At 46.7% G+C, this 26,003-nt stretch overlaps 2 protein-coding genes across 4 annotated transcripts in view; both read right to left on the reverse strand.

Annotated features, from left to right (window-relative positions):
* The window catches only part of LOC115403440 (radixin-like), a 33,443-nt gene extending 20,148 nt beyond the window's left edge, over window positions 1-13,295 (reverse strand). The window contains 2 exon segments of the mRNA XM_030112335.1: window positions 3,100-3,200; window positions 13,130-13,295. Of these exon segments, the coding sequence (XP_029968195.1) occupies window positions 3,100-3,111 (12 nt within the window). The 5' untranslated portion in view covers window positions 3,112-3,200; window positions 13,130-13,295.
* dnajb11 (DnaJ heat shock protein family (Hsp40) member B11) lies at window positions 632-25,531 on the reverse strand. Of its 3 annotated transcripts, none has more exons than XM_030112331.1 (11): window positions 25,341-25,531; window positions 24,657-24,813; window positions 23,608-23,705; window positions 21,850-21,982; window positions 21,230-21,372; window positions 19,468-19,550; window positions 19,342-19,399; window positions 19,148-19,259; window positions 18,349-18,508; window positions 17,936-17,999; window positions 632-656 (listed from the first exon to the last, which is right to left on the reverse strand). In XM_030112331.1, coding segments are annotated over exons 1-11 (1,083 nt in total). In that variant the 5' UTR covers window positions 25,415-25,531; the 3' UTR covers window positions 632-655. The 3 variants fall into 3 exon arrangements, with proteins under 3 accessions (XP_029968191.1, XP_029968190.1, XP_029968189.1); XM_030112330.1 differs by lacking the exon at window positions 632-656 and adding an exon at window positions 17,122-17,875 and having other exon boundaries at window positions 17,908-17,999; XM_030112329.1 differs by lacking the exon at window positions 632-656 and having other exon boundaries at window positions 17,122-17,999.
* Between the last annotated feature and the right edge of the window lie 472 nt (window positions 25,532-26,003).

Here is a 26,003-nt window from a genome sequence, read left to right on the forward strand (position 1 = left end):
AGCACCGCTAAATTTAAAAAACAGATCCATGAAACATTTCACAGGCAAAATCTGTAAAATTCAACACTCACTGAAGTTACGTGTTTTGATATTCTTTTTAACATTTAGACCAAACTGATCTGGTTGGTTCAACATTTAAACTTAGCTGATAAGATGTAAACCGGTGGGGGTCAAACTTCAGGCCTGTGGGCCAACACCAGTCCGCATGAGGTGCCAATTGGGCTGAACTACCCCACAATATTAAATTTCAAAGAAAATATCTTTTCTGCTCAGATGTCTTCAGAGTCGTGGACAGGGCACAGCAGGCACGATCACAGCTGCAGGAGCTGCTTCCATATTTCACTGTTTTTTGCAGCAGAAGTGGAAAATAAAATGAAACACACTGAAATCAGCAATTCTTGCTTGTAATTATTTGGTTTTTGTTAAAATATCGACATTTCCCTCACATAAACTCTGCGCCATCGCAAGACAAACTAAATGTAAAGGTTATTACTGCACTGTTTCACCGGTCCGGCCCCCCGGGGATGGAACTGCGCGTATTTAACATCCCTGATATCAGAAGGACCCTGATGTTCATCCCAGTGGAGGAATATTACTGGCAGATAAGACCACTTTGACCTCTGCACAACCCCCTGTGTGTGTGTGTGTGTGTGTGTGTGTGTGTGTGTGTGTGTGTGTGTGTGTGTGTGTGTGTGCAGCCTAGGGGAAAGGTTACAGCCTTGAGTAAATGCTATGCTCTAACAGCTAGCCTGAGGCTAACTCGCCTGTTCTGTGCCCTGCCGGGGTGGAGCTGGGGGAGGAGGGAGGAGGGAGGAGGGAGGCTGCTTCCACGTGGCCAAACAAAACCAAAAGACTTCGCCGCCATTGTTGGCGCCTCCACCTGATACAATACTGGCGTGCTCCTTGGGTACGAGCTAATGGAGCCACGCTTCGTCTGGGCTCGGTCTGGACGAGGCGACGCCTGCAGGGCGGGAGCTCGGCCTTAGATTTTAATCCAAGCTGACATTTCAGCATTTCGTGAGGCGGGGAGAGCGCCGGTGGCTTCGCCGCCAAACGACCAGGCTGAATGTCAAAGTGCAGCGGGATGTAACCGGAGTGGGAGTTCCCCTCCAGGGCGGCCTGGTGTCGCTTTCCCGACCTGATGGGAACAAAGTGGCTGTCACTCAGTCCACAAACCCTCCTCATCCCTCTGCCAGCCTTTCTGCCTCCTCCCTGGAGGCGGTCTCACAGGCTGAGGTCTCCGGTCCAACTTTCTCTTTCGCTCTCTAAAACATTCCCTCCGCCCGTCCGTCCTCGTGGCCGCCCGTCTCATACCCCGCACTAAAGGATCCCTTCAGAACATCGGTCATTTCCTTCAGAGAGAAACGACTTGCTTTCATTCAGATATTTTCATTTGGTGTAAAGTAGAGTTTTAAATTCACTGTAATCAAAGCCTGCGTGCTTCTGCAGCCTTTGAGCATCACGAGGACCGGCTGGCGGTCCCTCGCTGCAGCAGGAAGCCACTGCAGAGGGTCCAGGACAGAGGTGACATGGAAAACGGCATTTTCCTACAAAACACACATCTTCAGAAAGGCGGGTCCCGGCCTGTGACCGGCTTTGGAGGCTGGACTCCACCGGAGACGCTGCAGGCCGCTGAACATCAGCACCGGCACCGCTCACTTCAGCACGCAGGACCACTGCACCTGACACCGGGGGGGGGGGGGGGGGGGGGGGGGGGGGGGGGGGGGGCACCAACCACCAGGAGCAACAACCGGCATCATCTGTACACCGAACAGGCACACAGCAACACTGCTACACCGCACCATTATCCTCACAACATACATGGACAGTAGTTGATGCTGCCACACCGTAAAGGGATAGAAGGAAACACACACACACACACACACACACACACACACACACACACACACACACACACACACACACACACACACACACACACACACACACACACACACACACAGCATTGCTCTCACCATTCACTGGCTCAGGAGCATTTATCACCACACTATAAAGACAGCCAGCAATAATTTTACACTCATATCAGTCACACTGAACTCCATGAAGATTACTTTCATACTTTTCTACACCTGTGTCTTTGTTTCTTTATTTCTTCAGTATCTCCTCTTATTGTCTTTTCATAGTGTAAGGTTTTTTTTGACTTGGGGAAACACAGGATTTCAAGTGTGTGTTTGTCAATGGAAATAAATTCTATTCTATTGATGAAACAATAATCTAATGAAGAAAATAAGTGAAATGATGAGTATTTAATTTTAATTTAGGGAAGTTAACCTGCTGATAACTGAGTCCAGAGCACCAACGAAGCCATTCACAAGAGCAGGACTGAAAGCTCTTAAGTGGAATTATTCATATTATAAATCCTGCAGCTTTAAAGTCTGATTTTAGACATACTCATTAACTTCAGTTTAACCATTTCTTTTCATAAAGGGTGTATTTTCCTCTTCCTCGCTTCATTCCATCAAATCTCGTCCTCCCGCTCGTTTCTCCCATCAGTTCCTGAGTCTCTTTCGAGGAACTGGCCTAATTCCCCATTACTGAGATTGATGGACGCGGGACGAGGTGGCGTCGTCCTGCTGCCAGTTCGTCCACGGAGCGGCAGGGCTGGAAACAAGCCGCCACGACAAGCCTCCGTTAGCAATCAGACCACTTCCATTTCCCCTGATTTGATTGAAGCGTGTCGGCTCTGACTCGACCGACGGATCCAGCAAAGCGAGATATGAAAGATTCAGAGCAATTACCAGCTTAGACTTAAACCACACAAGAAAATCAACCTTAAGATCCGGGAGGTTCTCAGAGGGTTTTCCAAGGTTGGAACACATGAAGGTAATATATTAAAAAGGTGTGTGTGCTCCCGAAGCATCAGAGCATAATCCTGTTATTTAAGCCGTACGTGTTTGTGTCGCAGCGACATGAAAGCCGCCAGTGTCCTTCAAGGCTAAAATAGAGCGGAGAAAGCCCTCTTTGTGGAGCCGTCCTTCCTGCTGGAGCCGCCCGGCTCCTGTGCTCGTCTCAGAGTTGTGCCTGTTTATATCAAACCTCCGTGAACTCCTGCGGCTGGAGCTGTGAATCCAGACTCACCGGTTTGGGCATCTTTCTGCGCTCGCCGCCCGTCCCCTGCAGCTGATGGAACAAAAAGAAGTCGTCCTCCGTCTTCCTGGCTCTCTCTGGGCCTCCAGCGCCTGAAAGGGACAGAAAGCACACAAACCAAAGTCAACTCCTGGATGGCCGACGCCGTGTCCACAGACACCCGGGAGGCCGAGGGGACGATGGGAGTAGAAGACGGAGCACAGACTCCAGTCAAGATTCGAAACGCGACCAGGAAGATTCTGGTGTTTCACCCTATGTCACACAAGACTGAACTGTGATAAAGCATGTTTCAATGCACCGTGTGCAAATTCTGATTTTTTTGAGAAGTACAATTATTTGTAATTGTTTGAGAAAATCTTAGAGAATCAACTGACAGACAGAATGGTTTCATACCGCAGAAGTACAAACACGCCGAAATCAAGAAAAATGAGCAAAACAAATGAAACATCTTCCAACAGTGTCCACAGTGATTTGAGCAGTTCAGATAAACGATAGAAGTGAACTCCATCAGTCGTCTGATGTTTTGAGCGAAGGATCATCAGATAGATTTCATTTCTTTAATATACGTCACATTTTTACAGTTTCTGCAACTTTAGTGTGTCAGATCCTTTTGAGTTCCGGGATTAAAAACAGCCCAGGTTCATCTGGAGCGGCTGGATTATTGAAATCTGCTTTCTCCCCTGTAGCGGTGTTTCCCCCCGGCCGCTGGCGCTGCTTTCTCCCCAGCAGCAGCGCTCTCTCCCCGGCCGCCAGGCACGGCCGGCGGCGGAGCTTCCCTCCACCGGGGTTCCTCTCCGACCCTCCAGCCTGAGGATCCTGAACCGAGCCGTGACGCTGCGGCTCGGCCGTGGTGAGCGAGCGAAGCCCCGAGTCTGAGGCTGGATACAGAGGGACAAAGCTACCGGATCCAGAACGAAGCAGAACCGACGAGAGCCAGGAAAACAAAACCCGGTGCTGCTTGCAGCTGGTCAAACCTCATGTTCCGTTTATTTCAGCATATGTGGACCAAACTCGACCGTTTCAGCTTCAGTTTCAGTTTCATTTTCACAAAATGTGGTGTAGCAAGACAGGGAGGAAATGCACAGTTTTCAAATTTGAACGTCATAATGAGGCTACGGCAACACATACTACAACAAGAAACTCTTCACAAAGTGAAACAAAGCATAATATGTCCCCTTAATGTTGGCTCCTTAATGTAAACCTGCTGAAAGCCTGGAAGGATGTATCAATCATTCCAGAGCAGACCTGCCAATCACGCAGCCACGCCCCCTCATTATGACAACTTTAACGCTCTATATAAAATTCAGTATTAATATATTTTCAGATGGACTGCCTGATCTCTCTTCTGGACGATGAAATGCAACGAGAAAGCAACTCTGAGCTGGAGAAACTGAGCCGATCAGTTTCAGTGATGTTTCACTCTGAACTGGAGTCCATGGACTCACAGCCTTTGGAGCGACCCCTGGTGGACACCGTGATATTGACAGTTTCTGACTCTTCCGGGTCAGCTTCATGCCTTGGAGCCACATGCTTTGTCCATTATTTACACCGTAAATCAGGGGCCGGAGTGTTCCAGCCAAGTCTTCATGTTTTGTGACTGTGGGTGGCGCTAACGCTCCCGGCGGGAGTTCATTTCATCAGACAGAGCAGCACAGTGTGGAGAGGCGGTGGTTTGGTTGACGGTGGAACGGTCTGGACAATCATGGAGCCTCTGAGCCGGTGTGAGCGGCACAAGTTGCACCGTCATGCTCCAGAGCGAGCGTGTTGGACGGCGCTCACACGGCATGAGCGACGAAAACGTCTGTATTTTCACAAAATCAAACAATTACTGCAGAAAATGACTACAATCTCAACATAAAGTCAATTTTAGTGAAACTTTCTGGTGCAAAATTCAATGAAATGTCCAAAAAAATGAATCCTATAGCTGTTGCATTATGGGTGTTTTCATCAACTCATCCTGACAGCATGGCTCTGAGGCTGATGCTAGCGAGCTAGCATTCATGGCAGCGTCAGTCATGTCTCAGCGTCGTGTTGTTTCCAATGCCTTCTTTAAAGTTTTAACAATTTGCTTTTTGCGGGCCGCTTTGGTCCACAGGCCTTATGTTTGACACCCCTGCTTGACGCAGTTTGCCACATTTCCAGATCCACGCCAGTGGTGACGGCTAACTTGGAGGATGCCGTCCGCCGTCACTCGGAGCAATGTGGGAGTCAGCGTCTCGTAAAAATCAAGGCAGGAACCGGCCGCTCCAGCAGCTGATCAAAAGTCCCACAAAGAGTTCAAGTTTGAGAAACAACAACCGCCAACACTGTTCCAACGTCAACGTCAACAACACAACGGCAAAATGGCAATTAGGTGGGATTACAGGCATAAATGGCTGAGAGCCTGTTTCTGCTGAAGGAACACACTAAGAGGATCCCGCCGCTGAAACGGCCGTTAAAGAGTCAAACCAACACAGAGGCCGTCCGGCTCGGGTTGGCCTGCCGCTGCCGTGCAGCTCAGCTCGTTGGCTGCAGGAGGGAATTCTCTGGAGTCCGGACCAACGGTGGCGAGGCGTCACGTGACCCCCGGCCGCTCGCCGCTCCCGGTCCCGGCCGTCCAAATCTGGAACATCTCGTTACCTAAAATGATTAAACGGTGAAGTGGAGAGAGCAGCCGGCAGGTGTCCCACCGGCGGCGAGGCGGGACGCAAATAGCCTCCTCTCCAGTGTCGCGCAGGGAATTAAACCGGGCCTGATCCCAGCTCCGGTCCAGCCCGAGGAGATCCTGCAGTCACGGTGGTTCAGTCTGTTCCAGTGGTTCTTCTGTCAACGCTGCTTCAGAGCAGGCCGGGTTTAACTGTGTGTGTGTTTTAAGAAAGAAACTTAAGAAGTAACATCTGATTAATGAGCAATTAATTCCATCTCTGTTCATTTGATGTTTGGTCTAATTAATGTGGTTTCAATAAACTAGAACACAGAATATTCCAAACTGTGTTCACAAGGGCCAAGTGACAAAGTTTCATGAGAGATAAAATATATATTAATCATATAAAAAAAACCCTGAAAACTAGACCAGATGCTGGTGTAACAGTGAGCTTTCCCCCAAACACTGGTCCGTATTCATCACAATGCGATGGAAAAAGTTCTACAGCCATAACGCAGGAGGACCTTCAGAAACACTAAACACTGATCCACACTGAAGACTCGATTCGACAGTTTTTATTCGGCTCTTAGCAAACAGAAACAGGCCTTATGGCTCTTTTCTTCTGCACTGAGGTGTAAAGAACATTTTAGTCCGCACAGCCCGGCTTCAGCTGGACTGCTCACATAGTGTAATAATGACAAGTTCAAGCTTTAAATCTGGAATTTGTTGTGGGGCTGAGTGTACATCTTAATATTGTCTATTATAGCAAAACCACACAATTAATACTCATGACTAATTTCAACTTAAAGCCAAGTTTGAGTGGAACTTTCTGGTACAAAGTTCAGTGAATTATCCAGAACGTCACCGTCTCGTTCTTGCATTAGACATGTTTTTAAAAAGTCATGCTTGACGCTCCTGTTCTGCCTCCTGGATTTATGATTACAAACTACATTACTTCGCGCTATCGCCACCTGCTGCTCAGGAGTGTGACTGAAAACTCAGGCAACGGGCGAAGGCCCGCTGATGTGTCACGACCCACAGGTTGGAAACCATTCGTCTGTGCAGTGGGCAGCACACAGGACGGAGGCGACAGTAAATCAGCCTTCCTGAGTCTGGGGAACCCGGTTTGAATCCCGAATGAGACGAAGCCGAGTCTGACCGTCTCTACAGAACCTCCAGTTCTCCAACAGCAAATACAGCAAGGCGTTACTGTCAGTAGAAACTGGACGCTGGTCAGATACTCCCATCAGCCATAAGATTATGACCAGCTCTCTGGATTCTGACAGCTTTACCAAAGAGCCAGCATGACCTTTGACCTCCTGCAGCAGTGTGAGAGAAGGTCCCTCCTCTGGGGGGTTTAACAGCGAGCGGTCAGACTTCACTACCCATGAGGCTCGGTGGTCCGTGACTCTGTCAGCGCCTCGTCTCTCCAGCCGCTCAGCTGATGTCTGGATCGATTCATCCAGTTCTGAGCTGCACAAGTTTATTTCAGCCAAAGTAGGTCAGAAGATTCTCGATTTATCTCTAACTGTCACAGATTCCAGCTGAGAAAAGGGACTTTTACATATTTTAAACATATTCATCATTTCTAGAGCAAACTGTGAATGTTCTAATCACACCAGAGAGCATTGTGGGTATCTGCTCAGTCTTCGGAGAGCGTCTCTTTGAAGTGCTGTGTGGCTGTGGGGCGCGTCCTGCTCCACTGAAACACTTCTGTTCAGAGAGAGCTTAAATTATTGTTATAAAATGAAAATAAGAAATGTTACCGTACGCTAGCATTGCTGGGTGTTGTCTTTATGGAAAATATGAATTATGTTTGAATTTGAAGGCAGTGTGTTGATGATTTTCCAGGAATGTGATTCGGCAGAGTTGAACCAGTGCTGGTTGGAGGAAGGCGCTGCAGTAATCATTATGGTCCGATGTTTCGGTCCGCAGTGGCTGCAGGTACCGCTGTCGTGTGAACAGTCGCTCGAAACCCGGCAGAGGTTCTGGGTCTCCCCTGGAACCGCTCCCCGACTCGACATGGGCCGTGCTGTCAGTCTCCTGTGAAACGGCTCAAACTTAAAGCCGCTCCAGTTAATAAAGCCGCACGATGTGCCGCCTGTGGCGAGTCTACCAGCAGGGTCACTGCGCAGCAACGTCTTTCCATTTCTCATTATCAGCGCTGAGAGAAAGAGGAGGAAAGCACGGCGACGAGAGAAAACGAGAGCAGAGGAGGAGGAGGAGGAGGAAGCCATAAGAATGCAGAGCTGGACTTGACCCATATACCTGCAGCAGGGAGATAGACGCCGAGACGACTGTTTTCAGTTGAGAGAAGGGAAGGGCGATGAAGATAATCATTACAGAGAAAGAAGATGCGTGGAGTTTCATTCATTCAGATTTTCGTTTTTAAAGGTTTTTTTATTAACTCTATACTTGGTCTCATTCTCTTTGTGTTGTTTTCTCACGTCAGCTTTTACCCCATTCAGCAAGGTGACCGTGAGAATGATCTACAGAACATTCTGGATTAGAAACGCTCCAGGCTTCACACACACTCCTCTGGCGGCCTGCAGTGTGTGTGAAGCCTCAGAGTCGCGCTGCAGTAGTGTGCTGCTGTATTTTACTCGGTGTGTGCCTCACACACTCCGTTCCTCTGAGTGAACTCTCACCGAGCAGATCCCTGAATACAGCGAAGCCAAACACTCATTTCCACCAACACACACACAACAGGATCCCTCAGATCAAGTTTCACAAATTTGAGATTTTCTAAAGTTTTACTTTCATATTTGAAAATGTAATTTGGAACCTTTTTTCAGGGAAACTCTGAAGATCTTTACATCCGCATTTAGCGGAATGCATGAAACACCACATCAGCATCCAGGATTGTCATCATCAGCATCTAGCATTAGCCTAAAAGCCTGGTGTCGGGAGTGTGGACAAACATGCAGAACGCGTCAACTAGAGGTCTGTTTCACATTTCACCAGAAGCTTTCTTTAAAGTTGGCTTTATGTTGACATGGTAGTAACTTTTGGTAGAAACTGGTTTCCAGATGGGGTCCTCCGTCCTCTGAGCTACACAACGGAAAACTTACAGGTCTGAATTAAAGTGTTATTGTGGCACGATAGCAGTCTGACCCACTCCAGATGAAGTCGGGTCGAGTTTGGCTGTTATAGTTTGTTCTTCTGGAACTGAAACTCAGTTTCATTCCAGCTATAAATTCGGAGTATTTTGTCCATTTGTGAGGGATTTAATTGGTCTTGTGTGTTTTCAGCCTCGTGCACATTGAGTCATTTTGCCTTTAGACAGTCGACTGGCCCAACAGCAGAGCGCCACTCAGACCGATGGCTCAAGACATGCTGAAGACCTTTCTGTGTGGTTTCCATGTTCTTTCTGTGAGTGGATCCTTTCAGTCAGGGTCAGCGGTTAGCTTGAGGTGAGTCTGCGGTTGTGAGTGTGTGACGACCGGTGACGGGTGTATCCTGCCTCCTGGCCGTCTGCTGGGATCCGATCCCACAGCAGCAGCAGCGCTGGAATAATTTGCCTCCCCATCATGAAAACATCACAAATGTGAAGAAAGACAACAATGGTCAAGATATCCAACAGAAATGGAAATTAAGCTGTTATAAAAATTCACAGGTTGAAGAAAGAGGACAAGCGAAGGCTTCTGAACACGTGTGCAGTCAAACTTCAACCTAAAGACAGCAGGAAGGACAGACGCGCTAAGACAGGAAACGAAAGCAAATAGAAATAGTGTGACAGCCTTCTACTGAGGGAGAGACTGCAGTGAGGCTTCTGGACCTTCAGAGTTTCTTCATTTTGACACATCGCAATCAATCAATCAATGTATTTCTGTACAGCCCAGTATCACAACAACAGCTGCCTCAGAGGCTTCAAGATGTTAACTGATTGGTAAAAATAAAAACAGTGAATAAGCATAATATTAATATGTCAAATTCACAGTAACGAGACAAAACGAAGCAACCACCGCCTTAGACCCTCACATCCGGCAAGAAAAAACTCCAAAAACCCAGTGGGAGAAGAAGAGATCTTGGGGAGAACCACAGTATGGAGGGATCCCTCTCCCAGGGACGGACAGCTTTGGCAACAGCTCCAGTGAAAAGACCTCCTTTTGTGTTTTTGTGCAAAGCAAATGCTTTGAAAACGACGTCCATCTACAGGGCAGCAGCAGAAATGCTGGAATCAGCATCAGGCGTGTTGCATTAACACCCCCGAAACGGCTCCAGCTGAGTGCAAATCACAGATATATTATCACCACCAACTGGACTCGGCAGGTCGGCTTCTGTAAACCGCAGCTCTGAAACACGGTCAGCACGGCGGTCCGGCTGCACAGCAGATCCACCAGCGTCACACGAGCTTCACAGAAACTCTAACAGTCGCTTCCAAGAACTGCCGGATCTGGACTCTGTCTTGGAAGAAGAAGCAGAAGTTCTCACTCACTGCTCATAAAATCTAGTTTTAATGAGACTGTGGTGTGTTCTGCAGTGCAGAGGAACTTCCTGGTTCAGTTCTGACCTGCGGTAGTTATTAATAAAGCAGGTATGAAGGTCTGTGGTACAGTGAATGACACCCAGGTGCATTTCTGTTAGATGAAAGTTTCTTTCAGTCGTTCTTGATGCAACAAATAGACAATTATGAGAAACCAGGTCAATGTGTCGCATCCCCACTCGCCATGGACATTTAGAGTTTCAGGCCGTCTCGCAGCGGCAGCTGGTGTGTGAAACGTTGGTCTAAATGCAGCCAGATTCTGGGGCCACATCCAAAGCAGTTTGCTCATTTGTTTTCCCATTTTCAAGGATAACTTGGTTGAAGTAGCGATGGCAAAATGAAAGGTTTCTCGTGTTAATGTGGAGCGAAGATGCTGCTGCTTCCATGAAGCCTCGTCCTGTATCAGCCCCCCCACCAACCCCACACACACACACACACACACAAACACACACACACACACACACACACACACACACACACACACACGCACACACACATTCAAACTCTGCGCAGAAGAAGCCCAAACAGCAGATCTGAACGGGGGTAATCATGACTGAGGCAAACCACTGCACGGCGTGGAGTCCAGAATCACCACAGACCATGAAAACAGAAGAATGCATCTGTTGTTCTCAGCAGCGCTGCAACGTTTCACTAGCAGAGGCTATTAGGAGCGAAAGGGAGGAACCTGGTTCCCTTCTTCCTTTCTTCCTGGTCCCCTAGGACCAGGACCAGGACCAGGACCAGGAGAATCTGGACTGGGAGTCTCGATACTCTGGAGCAAATCCTCAGTCCATGGCCTGAGCCTATGCTGGGCTACGTTCAGCCAAATACAGGCCAGAAACAGGATCATTCCACAGCTGAGTGTTTCAGGGATCTGTACTTCAGACTGTTTCTTGAGGACTTTTTTACTTTTCTTCACACATGAAGACACTGTTGTTGTTTTCTGCTCTTCACATTCATCGAACTGCCGCTTTAATAGACGTAACCTCAATGATTATAATTCAGACTTACAGTGAAAAGATCTGACAGCTGCGGTTTTTCATACTGAAGCTCACAAAAATCTAAATTTAACAATTTTTATACTGCTTAAATTACTTCCTGTTTCTTTCAAAATCAAATGTCTTTCTGAAATAAACTTTTCATATGAATTGTAGTCAGTTTATTGTTATTTTATTCCTTAAAAGATAACTGAGTAATGAAGCTGCTGTATCCAAGCTGAGAGCACAGCGTTGCAGTCGCAGTGGTTCTGGTGTGAATGAGTGTTTTCATGAATGTACCTCTGAGCTCCACCCAGCCAGAAGTCAGACTGGTACCTTCACTTGTTTCTTAGAGTGTTTTTACACAGTCTGTACTTGTACTAAAATAAGGAACGTGAGTATGTTTGGATCATCTGATGTGACAAATGAATGAAAGCAGAGCTGTCAGACACATTTTAGTTCAGGGTTCATGTACATTTCACCATTTCACCCCAACAGAGTCGGATCATTGAAATAGAGCCATGAAAACCTTCAAAATGAAACTTCCCCTTGCTGTGACGGTATAAAAGAAGTAAACAGCTGTTATTTTCACAGATGGTTTTGGCCCACGGGCCTTATGTTTGGCAACCCTGGGTTAAAATAATCTCAACACTTCTGTTGTAAAGTGACAGAAGCACGTAATGTTTGTGTGCTGTGGGTGAATTAACGCTGCCCTGCTCCGCTCTGGAGACGTGGGATTATTCAACAGGTTAGAACAGCAGCAGAGAGAAATCCAAAACCAGCGTCGTGAAGCAGCAGCCTCTCTCTCAAATGAGTTGTAATTTGGCTCCGGAGGGGGGCGGGGCCGACAGCAACAGGCGGGGTTCTGAGTGACGGCAGTATCGGCCAATAGAGCGCCTTCTCGCGCGGTAACGAGGCCAATCAGCAGCTCGTGAGCAGCGTGACGCCGCGGGGCGTCTGCTTGTGCCAGATGGAGCGCCAGGCATCATGTGTGGGCGCGCGAGTGTAACTGTACTCAGGAGGACCGCCACTTTACGCGGAAACGGTGGACACGTTAGTCCAGTAAGCACGTCGAATCACCCAAACACACAGCTAAGAGGGGTTAAAGGTCACCTGGCACTAACAACCCAGGAGTTAGCGGTCTGGCTTTAGGATACTGTATGTAAATAACCCGCAAAGGCAAAGCGGAAGAAAATAACGGAATGCGAGTCGCGGCTGCTTCACGGTCTTCAGTCAATATTAAAAAGCCAAAAGAACACACGGATGGAGCGTCTGGACTCCGAGCCGGTGTGGTGTCGAACGGAACGCCGGAGGGTTCGGACTGTCGCTGTTTGCTTCACTGTAGCGAGATGAAAGGCGGCGGCGGCGACTTCAAAAGTTTGGACCCACGTAAAGAAACGTTGTTTCCGCCGATGGACGTTCTGCCGCCGTGATGCCTTCACGGACACACACTGGACCGATGTCAGCAGCGCCTTCCTCAGACACTAACATAACCGGCAATTCCTCCTGACCGGAGAGATGCCGGTGTATGGAGGAGAACCTTCAGGTCATCCCGTTAAAAAAAAACAAAAAAAAAAAAACAGGACTGACATCTAATTACCCAGACTGCCCTCTTCAAGCTGTTGCGTAACGCTTCCAAACTGACACACGGCCCCTCAGCGTGAAGTGACACCGGGTCCACTCACCCGCGCTCCTGTCCCGAAACGTGCAAGAAGCCGGTTAGAGAACCGCGGAGGTGAGCGGAGAGCCAGCCGAGCCGCCGCCGCCTCCTCCTCCTCCTCCTCCTCCTCCACGCCGCCGCCGCCGCCTGTAACCTGCCTGTCAGGGAGGTGCGCTACACGGCGGAGCAGCGTTCAGCAGCCCGGAGAGGAGCAGATAAATCCCCCTCCTTCTGTGGAGGAGCTTAAAGGAAGAGACGAAGCCGATCAAACTCACCTCCCTGAGGATGTGTCGGACTGTCACCCCCCTCCCCTTCCTCCCAGGCAGCAGCGGGACTTTATATATCCACGGCGGGTAAAAATAGGAGCGTTTCGCCTCCCGGACCGTGACACCGGCTGCGGGCTCCTCCGGCCAGCCTTCTTCCACTAACGGAGGAGAGGTAGTCAATATGGCTGACGGACTCACCGTGCGAGGCGTGGTGAGTCCTGCGGATTCACCCCCCTCACCCCTCCCTCACCCCTCTCTCACCCTTCTCTCACCCCGTGACTGCAGAACACCGGAGAGGCTTCCAACTCCCTCACACCCGGAAAAACAGCCGTTCTGATCTCTTCTGGTAAATCCACTGGCTCATGTTTTAGTTTTAACAGCCATGGATACTGGGATTCAATTCTCCGGTGGGTGTTTTATCCATGTGTGTCATTTCACTCAGACATTTACAGCTTACATGTTTTGCTTCTCAAATTGATGGAGATGTTCCAAGATCAAATTAACATTTTAGTTCCAGTCAGAAACGAGGCAGTATTTATGTTGGGCCACTAGTTGGCGCTGTTGTTTGTTTTCGTAATGAAACCATGCAGATGTGTGCAGACAATGCATTATAAGCGTTAATAAGACAGGGAGAACACGGATATTCACATGGACGGACGTCCAAGTTGGACTGTTATTACAGTGACTGTCAAGTCTAAAACTACCAAGTCCAGGAGGATCTGGACTGAGACCAGGACCAGGAGGATCTGGACTGAGACCAGGACCAGGAGGATCTGGACTGAGACCAGGACCAGGAGGATCTGGACTGAGACCAGGACCAGGAGGATCTGGATTGAGACCAGGACCAGGAGGATCTGGACTGAGACCAGGACCAGGAGGATCTGGACTGAGACCAGGACCAGGAGGATCTGGATTGAGACCAGGACCAGGAGGATCTGGACTGAGACTAGGACCAGGAGGATCTGGACTGAGACCAGGACCAGGAGGATCTGGACTGGCAGTCTTGACAGTCTGGAGGGAAACATTGTTATCGTCCATCTACTGAGCACCAGCAGAACTAAACTGCTGACGCAGCAGAGCTCCACATGAGGCTGAAGTGCAGCATTGTCGAAAAGTTCCACCCAGAGAGCCGCTATCTAAAAGCAGCATTTTCAGCAGCTCCGAGCGCTGTCGCTCTGTCCACACACACCCAAGACACGATGAAAGTTTTTTGTTTTCACTTGAAAAAGCTGCATAGACGAGGCCTCGCTTTAGGAGCCACATGCAGCCCGGCTCCATCTTCAGTGGGCCTGATCGGTCAACTTGTGCGTCTGACCACCGTCAGAGCGGCTGCAGCATGTGTGTTTTTACAGCCTCGCCCTGACAGCACGGCGTTCAGGTTAGTTTGATCATGAAGTTTTTGGTACCGTTTTCATACCAGCATCACCTCTGAGCTCGGTCTGTGTTCTGCCTCATTTTTTTTTTAGAAATATGTTAAAAAAATGTTTTTAATATTTTCTCAAAAATCTATCTTCTCGTGTTTGCTTGGTGTTTTGGCCTGGAACGTCCTGCAAGCCAGTTTGAGCCCACGGGCCTTATGTTGAACCCCCCTCCCCCGCCCCCTCGGCTCACCATGCATCCCGCTGGTTCATGGAAGCAGGCGTTGTGAAACGGAGCCCTGCGGCTGTGACTCACAGTCGTGCCTGAACCTGAAGCCGGTGGAGAATGAACACATGAGGATGATGACAGCACTGATCATTCTTCCTCTGCTCGCCCTTTACAAGCTTCATCCGTCAAATATGAACTGAAATTTGATCATTTCAGCTCATAAGGATCTTCGTAAGGAGCTGTTGTTAAAAAATCAGATTCATGTTTTAATTAGGCCACAAATGTCCAGTTTTAAACATGACATTGCGGACTGAAAGAGTTTTGATCACTACTGGTTATACAAAACTATGACTCACTGCTGACTTTGAGCTCTGTATTTAAATCTTAAGACTTGTTGAATCTGCATTTCAGAAGCCCATCCTGTGTTTCTACAGTAATCCAGATAATTACTCACCTGAAGACTTGCTTCAGAACGGCTGTGCTTTCACCATAACTCCTCTCCTGTTACTGGTTTGATGTTTGTGACTCAGTTGTGTTTTTTACAGTCAGTAAAATTACTGAGGTTAGGTTTATTCTGTCTTATGTCGTATTAACTTTGATGTGAATCAGTATAACATCAAATGAAAAGCAGATTGGGATGAAACAGCATTTACAATGTCGACCCTAAAGAGGATTTGATGATGTCTCACTGGTATGCCGACTAAAGATACTACATTATACTAATGATACACAGTAACTACACACTGTGTGTGTACTTTTGTAATACAAGATGGCGTATTGACGTGCTGAGAAAAGCAGCAGGAGGTGCTGCAAGTGGAAAACACCATGTTTCGAGAATAACTCAGAAGGTGAAACCTTTCATAAACCTGCTCGTTCTCTTGTAGTGTAAAGAGAGAAAAACGCCACATTGTCTGAAACGCTGCTCCTGCACCACGGCCGAGTTCTCCTTAAATATGTATATTAATTACTCTCACATTATTCTCCAACAAGCATTAAGGAATCTTACGAATTTGAAACTTTCCAGAAACAATCCAAATAAATGAGGGAACGTTCTGTTTCGGAGGACATGTCTGACGTGGAGAGCAGGGTGCAGAAAACCCAAACTGACAGAATCTGAAGGAGAACGATCCTGGTTGAAAATGGAGGACAGGTTATAATGAGTGCTCTCTCAGGAGGCCCGTCATGAGTTCCCCTCCTCCGTCTATTTTAAGGCCTCTGGCATAGATGTGGCGGAACAAATCCATTTAGAAACAAGCAAAATGAATGCTCAAAATTGTATTTATCTGTAGAGCAGATGAATTTAAATGTCTGAAAACAAGTGAACGTTTGTCAGTTAATTACAGAACGCCGCCGTCTTTCACTGTTGGGTAGAGGCAGAAAACTGTAAATAACATTCTGTGAAATATGTATTTAAGAAACATGTAAAGGGACTTAACCAGCGCAAAATAACATGAAAATGAGAAAATTGAACAGAATCACACAAAACTGAAGATATGAATGAAAGGCATAGAATTAAATGCACTAACTTCAAGCCTTGAAATGATAAGTCAGACGTTCCTGAGCCTGCAGGAAAGTGATGATAACCAATGAAATGGATCAACTGTAGGAAATGTCGCTACTGCACAATACTGCCCCCACGTGGCCACCGACTTTATGGCAGGGGTTTGTTTGTCTCCATGGCATCAAGAGGTCCGCAGGTAATTATAAATAATAATAATAAAAAAAACTCAGACACTATGATCACATGATGAAGTAAATGAAGCGTCAGCATCAGTTCTGTTTTACCTGCTGGATTTATTCCAAATGTTTAGACCGAGTCTCATTACAAACAGGCTGAAATATGTAACGTTCAGTTTAGTTATTTAAAGTGCACACCCTCTTGAAAAACGACTTTTTTTACTCACAGTGGGCTTAAAGGGCCTTTGTGTCTGCAGGGTGCATGTTCTACCTGTGCATGCATGTGTGGGTTTTCTCTGGTTTTAAAATGGATTAATGAGGAATCTGACAGACGCTCTGTGAATAAACTACCAGTCTAATAATTAAAGATGATAAGAGACGTAGTGGTGCCGTTGTTGTGATTATCAGTGTTGAACATCCGCCGTCTGAGGCCGGGCTGCCTGTCTGTCTGCTGTTTGCATGTTCTCCCTGTGGGTGCATGGCAGCTTCACTGGTGAGCAAAGCGTATTAATATTTCCCCTCTGTGTGTAAAGAATGCTGTAAGAACCTCGTCACCCGACTGTGGTGTGGACACTGCTTTCACCAGGTTTCTTCATTTGTTCTCCAAAATGCTCCAGTGTCTGGTGACAGTCAGACGTGTTGAACAGAATATTTCTTACAGTTGAACAGAAATAGCCACAGCACGTCTATCGCCTTTACTCTGCCGCCCTCTGCTGGTGAACACGAGCAAACACAGCTGACAATTTGTAGAAATCTTTATTTCATCGATCAAAATCACTTCATCCCCTAAACAAGTAAAAAGCGGCCAGATATTTCACATTTAAGGCCACGACGCTCATAAAAGTTGGTGGAGGCAGCAGCGCGGTCAGAAACCCCCAAACCGCCGGCTCGGCGGCCTGAAGTCCCGGTGAGTGGCAGCGGAGGGTCAGAGGGTCACAGGGACCGGTCCTCCATCGCAGAGCTCCAACAGGAAGGAGAAAACAAAACCAAACCTTTCACTGTTTCATCTGAGAGGTCAACTCTTCCGACAGTGAGACGGAGCCAAAAGAAAGTCACTAAAACAACAGAGGAGTTTTGTTCTTCCCTATTTACAAAGAGTCACTGAGCAGGAGTTCCTCAGGAGCCGTTACATTCCAGAAAGCAATTTAAAACGGGGGGAAAGAAAACAGAAATATCTCATCTTGCATCTGTTGTAAGTTTGTTTATATACAGACGCTGAAGTCCGGTTGTCAGCAGGTCCCGGTTGGTGGTTTGTAAAAGGTTAATCACTTTAGAGGGATAGAGATGACGGACTGGGCCGCGGTACGGGAGGAATTCATAGACCAACAAAGAAAAACAGTTCATCACAGACAGCGGCGTCCGGCCCAGTGTCTGCTGCCGTGCTGACAAATGATTAAAAATGAGTCGAGCCGTCCTGAGAACAATCTGAAAGAATAAATACACCCTGGCCAGACACACGGAGAGGCTCCTGTTGGTTGGACGTGTGTGTGTGTGTGTGTGTGTGTGTGTGTGTGTATGTGTGGAGTAGAAGTCAGTCCAGGCTGTGTGTGTTAGTATCCTTGTAGTCCGTTGTAAACCTTCTGTACGGAGGCCTGCTTCAGGAGACTCTGGATCCCTGCAGAGAGACACAGCCGGTCAGCGAGCATCGATCCGTCTGCATCCTGCTGCTTCTGGACCGGGGGCGGGGCTAACCCTGGCGCTTAACGGTCTCAGGCTTTATACGTCTGGCCCACCCAACAGCAACATGCTTCTGATATTTAAAGACACAGAATGTAAAGTGTGTTTTGGATGTCTGAATTTGCTCAGCTGATGGTTATACTGGGTGAGACTTTGACTTTAGCGTCTTCCGCTGCTGCTGCTGGATTTAATATTGACTTTATCGGCTTGTGCTTCTCGCTTCCCTTGAATTAATTGTAAAGTTGGGATTGAGCGCTGCTGAAACCCAGCCTGAACGTGAGCCTCACCGTCTTTCTGCTGCTCGTCCAGCTGCGTCTGGGGGAAGTCCACGTCGAAGGTGATGATGAGGGAGCCCCGGATGTTGATGTTGTCGAAGTTGGGCAGTCCTTCTCCTTTCTTCCACACCCGGGCGCCGGGCTTCGTGATCTTATCTCTCACTATGTGGACCTGGAGAGGCGCAGACGGACGCAGCCGGTCAGTCCAGCTACTGCTTCGCTTACCGTTACCGTTCCGTGGATTTCAGTCTGAGGACGAGCGGCTGAAACACTGGTCTGCTGCTGAAGCCTCGTCTGAGAGGATGTGGAAACATGCTCGTCTGCAGTGGGTGTTAGGATCAGTCCAGTAGCATGGAATCAGGGTGTTTTTTTTTTTTGACCGTTTCAGTATTACAGCTCTGCTACAGCATGGAAAATTACACTGCTGCTTAAACTTTGACTTAAACAAGCAAAAACAAGGACAGGTTGGCTAGATTCACTCACATGCAGTGTTGTCATAAACTAGATCAGGAGTGTCAAAAGTCCTGTTAGTTCAGTGAACTGGAGGGAGAAACTAGAGCCTCAACAACCTTAAATGTCAATATTTTCACCAAAACCAAAGAATCAGAATGAAAATAACTCCAATCTCAACATAAAGCTAATTTTAATGGAACCTTCTGGTGTAAAATGCAGTGAATCGTCCAAAACGCCTCCCTAGCTGCTGCATTCTGCATCATTTTCCAGACTCCAGCTGACAGCCTGGCTTTCAGGCTAATGCTAGTTAGCATCACTGGTCTCAGCGTTTGATTCCTGACCCATGGTAAAGACGAACCTTGTGTCCGTCCAGATGCACGATGTCCATCTCGAACCCGATCAGCGCCTCCACCAGGGAGATGGTGACGTTAGTGTACAGGTCGTCTCCCCTCCGCTCAAACACCGGATGCCTGCCAGCAGAGAAGGGAATCATCTGCATGTTGCCTGAGTGTCGCCCGACCGGCCCTCGGCGGCGCTCAGGGTTCGTCTTACTTCAACACTTTGATGCGGAAGCGGAGGTCTCCGGGCTCGCCGTCGATGTGCGGCTCGCCTGAGGACAGAGGCTCAGCGTCAGCTGGAGGGACACTCGGGACCGAGCTCAGGCCGAGGAAAACCCACCTTCTCCGATGAAAGGATACTCCATCTCATCCCTCACTCCCTGCTCGATCTCCACCTCCAGGGTCTTCTCCTCGTTCACCAGTCTGCAGCAGAACACGGGTTCCAGGTTACAGGTGTTATTAACCTGACAGTAAATGGACTCGAGCTGCTTCGGCAGAGGAAAGAAACACAGTGTGTCATATTCAGAAGTGTTGCAGTGTGTTTCTGGTCGGACCACCAAAACCTCAGCAAAGCGACGCGATCAGGAGCGGAAACTCGTTTCTCCGCCGGACTGGTGATCAGTGATGGGAGGAACTGCGTTAAATTAAAAGGCACTACTATTTTTAGTAACAAGTAATCTACTGATGACTTTCCCAGCGTTACGGCGTCACCGTTACTGACTGTAATATGAGCCGCGGGTCCGTTACAAAAGTTCACCTCCTTCAGAGGGTTTTCCCTCCTCTGGAGTCCAGCTGAGCCCCTGGACGATGTAGAAAGGTGATGTCTGTCATGTGACGTCGCTCATGTCATCATCTAATTTGCATATCTGGGTCAACTTAGATGACGTCACTTCAAACTGATACATTGTTGCAACTCAGGAAAGTTTTAAATGATGTCATCACAGAAAGAAGAAACCCTATTGGAGCAAAGCGATAGAGATACAGCCATAGAGCCCCGATCGTTACAGCAGATAGAGGTACAGCCATAGAGCCCCGATCGTTATAGCAGATAGAGATACAGCCATAGAGCCCCGATCGTTACAGCAGATAGAGATACAGCCATAGAGCAGCGATCGTTACAGCAGATAGAGATACAGCCATAGAGCCCCGATCGTTACAGCAGATAGAGATACAGCCATAGAGCAGCGATCGTTACAGCAGATAGAGATACAGCCATAGAGCAGCGATCGTTACAGCAGATAGAGATACAGCCATAGAGCAGCGATCGTTACAGCAGATAGAGATACAGCCATAGAGCCCCGATCGTTACAGCAGATAGAGATACAGCCATAGAGCAGCGATCGTTACAGCAGATAGAGATACAGCCATAGAGCCCCGATCGTTACAGCAGATAGAGATACAGCCATAGAGCCCCGATCGTTACAGCAGATAGAGATACAGCCATAGAGCAGCGATCGTTACAGCAGATAGAGATACAGCCATAGAGCAGCGATCGTTACAGCAGATAGAGATACAGCCATAGAGCCCCGATCGTTACAGCAGATAGAGATACAGCCATAGAGCAGCGATCGTTACAGCAGATAGAGATACAGCCATAGAGCAGCGATCCTTCCTTTGAGACGATTTGGATTGTTCAAAACAAACATGTGAAACCTGCTCTTCACATCTTCGGCCAACAGTTTTTAAGGCTCGATGACACAGCTGTGCTTGAATCGTGTTCCTGCTAAGCTACTTTTTGTATTTGCATCTCATTTTCATTTCGGTTATGGGATCAGAATGTGCACTGTATTACATTTACTGAATGTCCGCTGTTGTTTTAAGCTCCATTGATCCATCAGAAAGGAGACAGCTGTTGGATACAGATTGATTTAGCTTAAGTAATTCCACTGTGACAGCATGAATTCTTAAAAAAAGGAAAAAAGAATGAGAAAAGCTGTTTTGGATCCACAACTGCAGTTGGGAAATTGAGGTTATTTGAATAAAATGTAAAGACACAAGCTTCATGTTCAGATGAAGCCTCATTCTAAAGCTTGATGCGTAGCTGGACAGCGCCTCAGTGTGGCCGAGGCTGGGAATGGCCCGCCGCTCTGCTGAAGACTCACTTGACGTTGGGACACTCGTCACACACCATCTCCTGGGTCATCTGGAAGCGTCCGGGCCCGAGCTGCGTGGTCCTCATCTCCTGCCGGCAGTTGCACTTCCTCTTCCCGGGAGCCTCTTTAGCTACCGGCTTGTTACGGACGACCTGCATTGAAAATATGGAGAATCAGTTTGAGGGTCAGGAAGTCTGCGACGTTGAACTTTCTGTCTTTCAGAGCCTGTCTGCATATTTCGAGGATTATAAACTCATCAAAATTAGATTTGTTCATTTTTAAATTTGAAATGTTTTTTTGTGGCCTCAGCCCGTTTCAGAGGCGACGTTTGAGCCTCCTGGATAAATACATAAAGCGCAGCGACGCCCGTCGTTTGCTCTCATGACAGCATCACTGACGGCTCAGCTTGGATCTCATTCTTAAGACATTTTTGCATCGAAGCCTCTTGTGGGCCGGTTTCAGCCCACAGGCCTTATGTTTGACACCCCTGGTGTAGGATCTTTACGGCTGCCTGTGGAGCAATAAATACACTCCGTGTCGTCTCGGTATCGACGGCAGTTTGAAACAGATGAACTGGTTTCACGGAGACGTCCGGTTCTGCAGGTTGTTGGTTCGCGGCTGCTGCTCACCTCCACAAAGTTCCCAGAATACACCTCTTCCAGCGTGACCTCCAGGTCCAGCACAATGTCGTTTCCCCGGGGGATGTTCCTGTCCTGCTGCTGCCGGTTTCCCCCGAACATGAAGCCAAAGTCACCGAAGAAGCTGCAGAGAGGCGGCGGGCGGGGGAGGGGCGGGGCAGAGGGAGGGGGCGGGGTTAAATAACCTCAGCCGTTAATGCAGTCTGAGCTTCATTCAGGATGAATTGTCTCCAATTTCCACCATGAAGAAAACCAATCTGACTTATTCTAAAGGACTCGACTGATTCCATCAACACCGTTTAAAAACGCAGCGGAAACATTAAACGTTGCAAACAGTTAATAGTTTGGTGGATTGTTTTTCAGATCTCCCATGTGTTCTCCATTCTATTGGATTTTCCCACCATATCTGAATGACTTTTACACCGACTCTTCTTTCTGCAGACATTAATATGCATGATGTGTCATCTATGACTAAACTGTAAAATGTGTGTAAAACTAATATAGATTCAATGATGAAGCTACAGAAAAGAGCTTTTTCATTAATAAATAATGCCAGTTATGTTCTATAAATCCATTATTCAGACGTCTTCAGACAAAGCCTGTTATCATCCCTCTACTGAGCATGTGCAGAACGACTGTTCATTACGTTTGGTGCGGCAGGATCAATAATCCATCATTCAGACATTGTGTATTGCGTTGAGAATAAAAACCTTCTCGTTTGTATTCAGGACGTTTTCAAGTAGAGAAGAGGCAGATAATGTTTTAAGAGTGAAATGAGAACTAATGTAAAGCAGACTGAGACTCAAACCACGGAGTCAGTGTGCGGATTTAAATTCTCAGTGAGGAAACTAAACCTGGCAGCTCACTGCTGCCGTTCACACAGCAGCAAAACCCAGAAGAATTAAAGATCAGGGTTTAGACCGATGGTGCTACGGTTGACTTCACAACTCAGAGAAAATGAAACTTTCTGAAAACTTCACGGTGGAACTTGTGTTGCGTCTGGTTTCAAAAAAAAAAAAAAAAAAAAGAAATCAATAGTGGACCGACATGAAAAAGAAAAACATGGTTTTTAGCATACCTGCTGTTTTCGTGCAAACAGACATCATTTTCATGACTCTGCTGTGAAAATGTGATCGTTTCTGTTTGTTTGTTGCATCTATTCCAAACCCCAGGTCTGGAAAACTCACATTCTGAGCTTTTCCAGGAAAAGCAGCACTGTGGGAATCTTGTCCATCGTGCGTTTAACCCCTTATTGTCAGGTTGACACATTTCCTCCATTAGTGAATTATTAACTGTAACAGATTACGATGAATCAGTAGTTTTGCTACACACCAACATCAGCGTTGCCTGTATAGAAGTAGTGATATTTTATCATTTATTAGCAGCAGGATTTACTTTAAATATTTGTGGAATATAATGGCACAGCAGAACAATCTGATATATCAGTGGTGTGATTTTAATTAATATAATTTCAGTAAGAGTTTCTATGCCTGTGATTCTAAAAAAAAGAAAAAAGCGCACAAGGAATACAAAAAAATAAAAAATTGTAAAATGGCATGGAGTCAATCAGTGAAGGTCATCTACACTTTACACTTTCGTTTCTTTTTTTTAACAGAATGAATAAATGAATGAATATCTCTGGAAACAGGAATGTAAGACCTAACCATCGGCCGGTTTCAGATCAGACAGTTTGGTGTCTTTGGAGTGAAAGGACAGAATCCACACACGGTTAAATTCCCACCGACTGACCTGGAGAAGATGTCATTGTGAGAGCCGTGGTGACCCTCTTTGAGCCCGTCTTCTCCGTATGCGTCGTACTGTTTCCTTTTCTCCTCATCCGAGAGGACCTGCCATCACAGAACTACTGCTCAGACTCAGAGGAAACATCGGACAGCGTTCAGGATCCAAAAATGGTCCCATTGAAAAGAAAAGCTAAATATCTAGAAATCTATATTACATAAAAATAGACATGATCAACTGTGTCTAAATAAACAGACACACAACTAGTTCAACATATCTGTAAGGAAAAAGAAGTAAAATTGATTGTAAACTCATGTAATACACCATTAAAAAGTGAATTTAGTCAGTTATCAATCAATCAATCAATTTATTTTTGTATAGCCCAGTATCACAACAACAGTTGCCTCAGAGGGCTTTAAGATGTTACATTATATACATTATGAGGCGACTGGTTTAAATACTCTAAAATAAAATGTTTTCACCACATGGAATTATCACAATCCAATTTGAAATTTATTTCTTTTACATATTTGGAACCATAAATCATTTTGGTATAATTGTCTTGAGGCAGTCAACTAACAGATTTAAGGATAGTTCATTTTTAATATTTTGTGTTGATGTTGCTTGATATTAGACACTTCATCAAACCTGATTTTCTTTCATAGTCAAGGCTGTTTTTAAAATAGATTAAAATACAAGTAAAACGATCATTATTACTGTGATTATCATTATTATGTAAACTATTTATGCTCATTCATTCAATTTGAATCTCCTGACGCCTCTGCATTAGGCCCCTCCCACTTCTCCACGTACCGCTGAAACAGCCAATCAGATGCAGCCACACAGTGCAGTCGACCAATCACAATGGCCGCAGCGTTTCCAATAACAACCATCTGAGCATACGTGTAAAAATATTTCGGCGCTTCCGTAGTTTACATAAATTTCACTTTAAATGTAAAAAAACTAAATATTCGCAAATTAAACCTTATGTCAAGTCAGTTCAAAAAACATTTTCCAGCACCTTGACTGAATGTCATGCGCTTCAAACGGGGACTCACTTCGTAAGCGGCTCCTAAATCCGCGAATTTGTCCTGAGCTTTGGGGTCGTCCGGGTTTCTGTCGGGGTGAAGCTGCATGGCCAGCTTCCTGTATGCCTTCTTAATGTCCCTGACAGTGGCAGACTTGGTCACCCCCAAGATTTTATAGAAATCTCGCCTGCGGGGGGAGAAGACAAGTGATGAATGAAAGTCAGAGCCTCCAAGCTAGCTCCTGTGTAGTGTCGTATGTGAGCACGTTAGCTTCATGCTCACAAAGCTAATCCAAAACACGATAGTTACAGTCTCTAATCTGACGAAAGGAAGCTTAAATAACATCACAGACATATATTAGGAGGCTAGCTCGCAGTGTCACGGTGCTTTACACATGGAGAGCCGGTGTTTCGGATTAACTGGCTTCCCTGTTAAGTACTGACCAACGTCCTTTCGCGACCCTTGCTGCTGTTAGTGAGAGCAGATGTTAAAATCCCAGACAGAAATAAAACAGCCACAGGTGTATGAAAAAAATCTGTTAATTTTTTTTTTTCAAATCTGCTGTTACTAACAGCAACAAGAGACGCTAAAGGAAAGTCGCTCACCAGTTAACAAGGAAACCATTTAATCCAAAACACCGGTTCTAAACCAATCACAGTCCAACATGTGTACCAGCTGGAGATGCTGTTCCACCGCCGCTCGGCAGAGACTCACCCGGCCAGCACCGCCGTGCTCACGTAGAGGAGCAGGCAGCACACGTTACACAGGTTCAGTCCTTTAGCAGCCATGGATCCAGGAGGAAATGTAGCGGGGAGAGGAAAAAGAGACGCGGAGCCGGCTTTTTGAAGCTCGGATCCCGCTGCCCGTCACCGGCCTTCTTCCTCCTCCTGTCAGAGAGAGCCCTCCCCCCGGAAGGCCCCGCCTCTCCCGGAGCCGAGGCCCCGCCCCTATTTAAAGAGACAGCCGTTCGTTAGGAGCCGGGTCATTTCACAGAACTGTTCAAAAGACTCAAATTCTTATTTATTTATTAGAAGTCATCGCAGATCTATCTAAAAAACAATGATTGGCTGTTATAATAAGATAAAATTTGGATCTGAATAATTTAAATTTAAACATCCCACAAATATATCATCCTATTTTGGGAAAATACTATTAAATATTAATGATAGCTTCATTTTTAATGAAAATAATTATTTATGAAGTTATTTTGTTCTGTGTATTTTTTTTTCAATTTGAGACAATTATTGAAAAAAAATCATTAATTTAATATAAACATGTTTTCATAAGATATAACAACTTATCGTCACAGTCTGATTTTAAATTATTTGTGTCTCTTATGTAACACAAGTACTCAGTTTAAGCATTTACGTCAAAGGT

This window comes from Salarias fasciatus, chromosome 16, assembly GCF_902148845.1.
Source record: "Salarias fasciatus chromosome 16, fSalaFa1.1, whole genome shotgun sequence".
Classification (NCBI taxonomy): Eukaryota; Metazoa; Chordata; class Actinopteri; order Blenniiformes; family Blenniidae; genus Salarias; species Salarias fasciatus.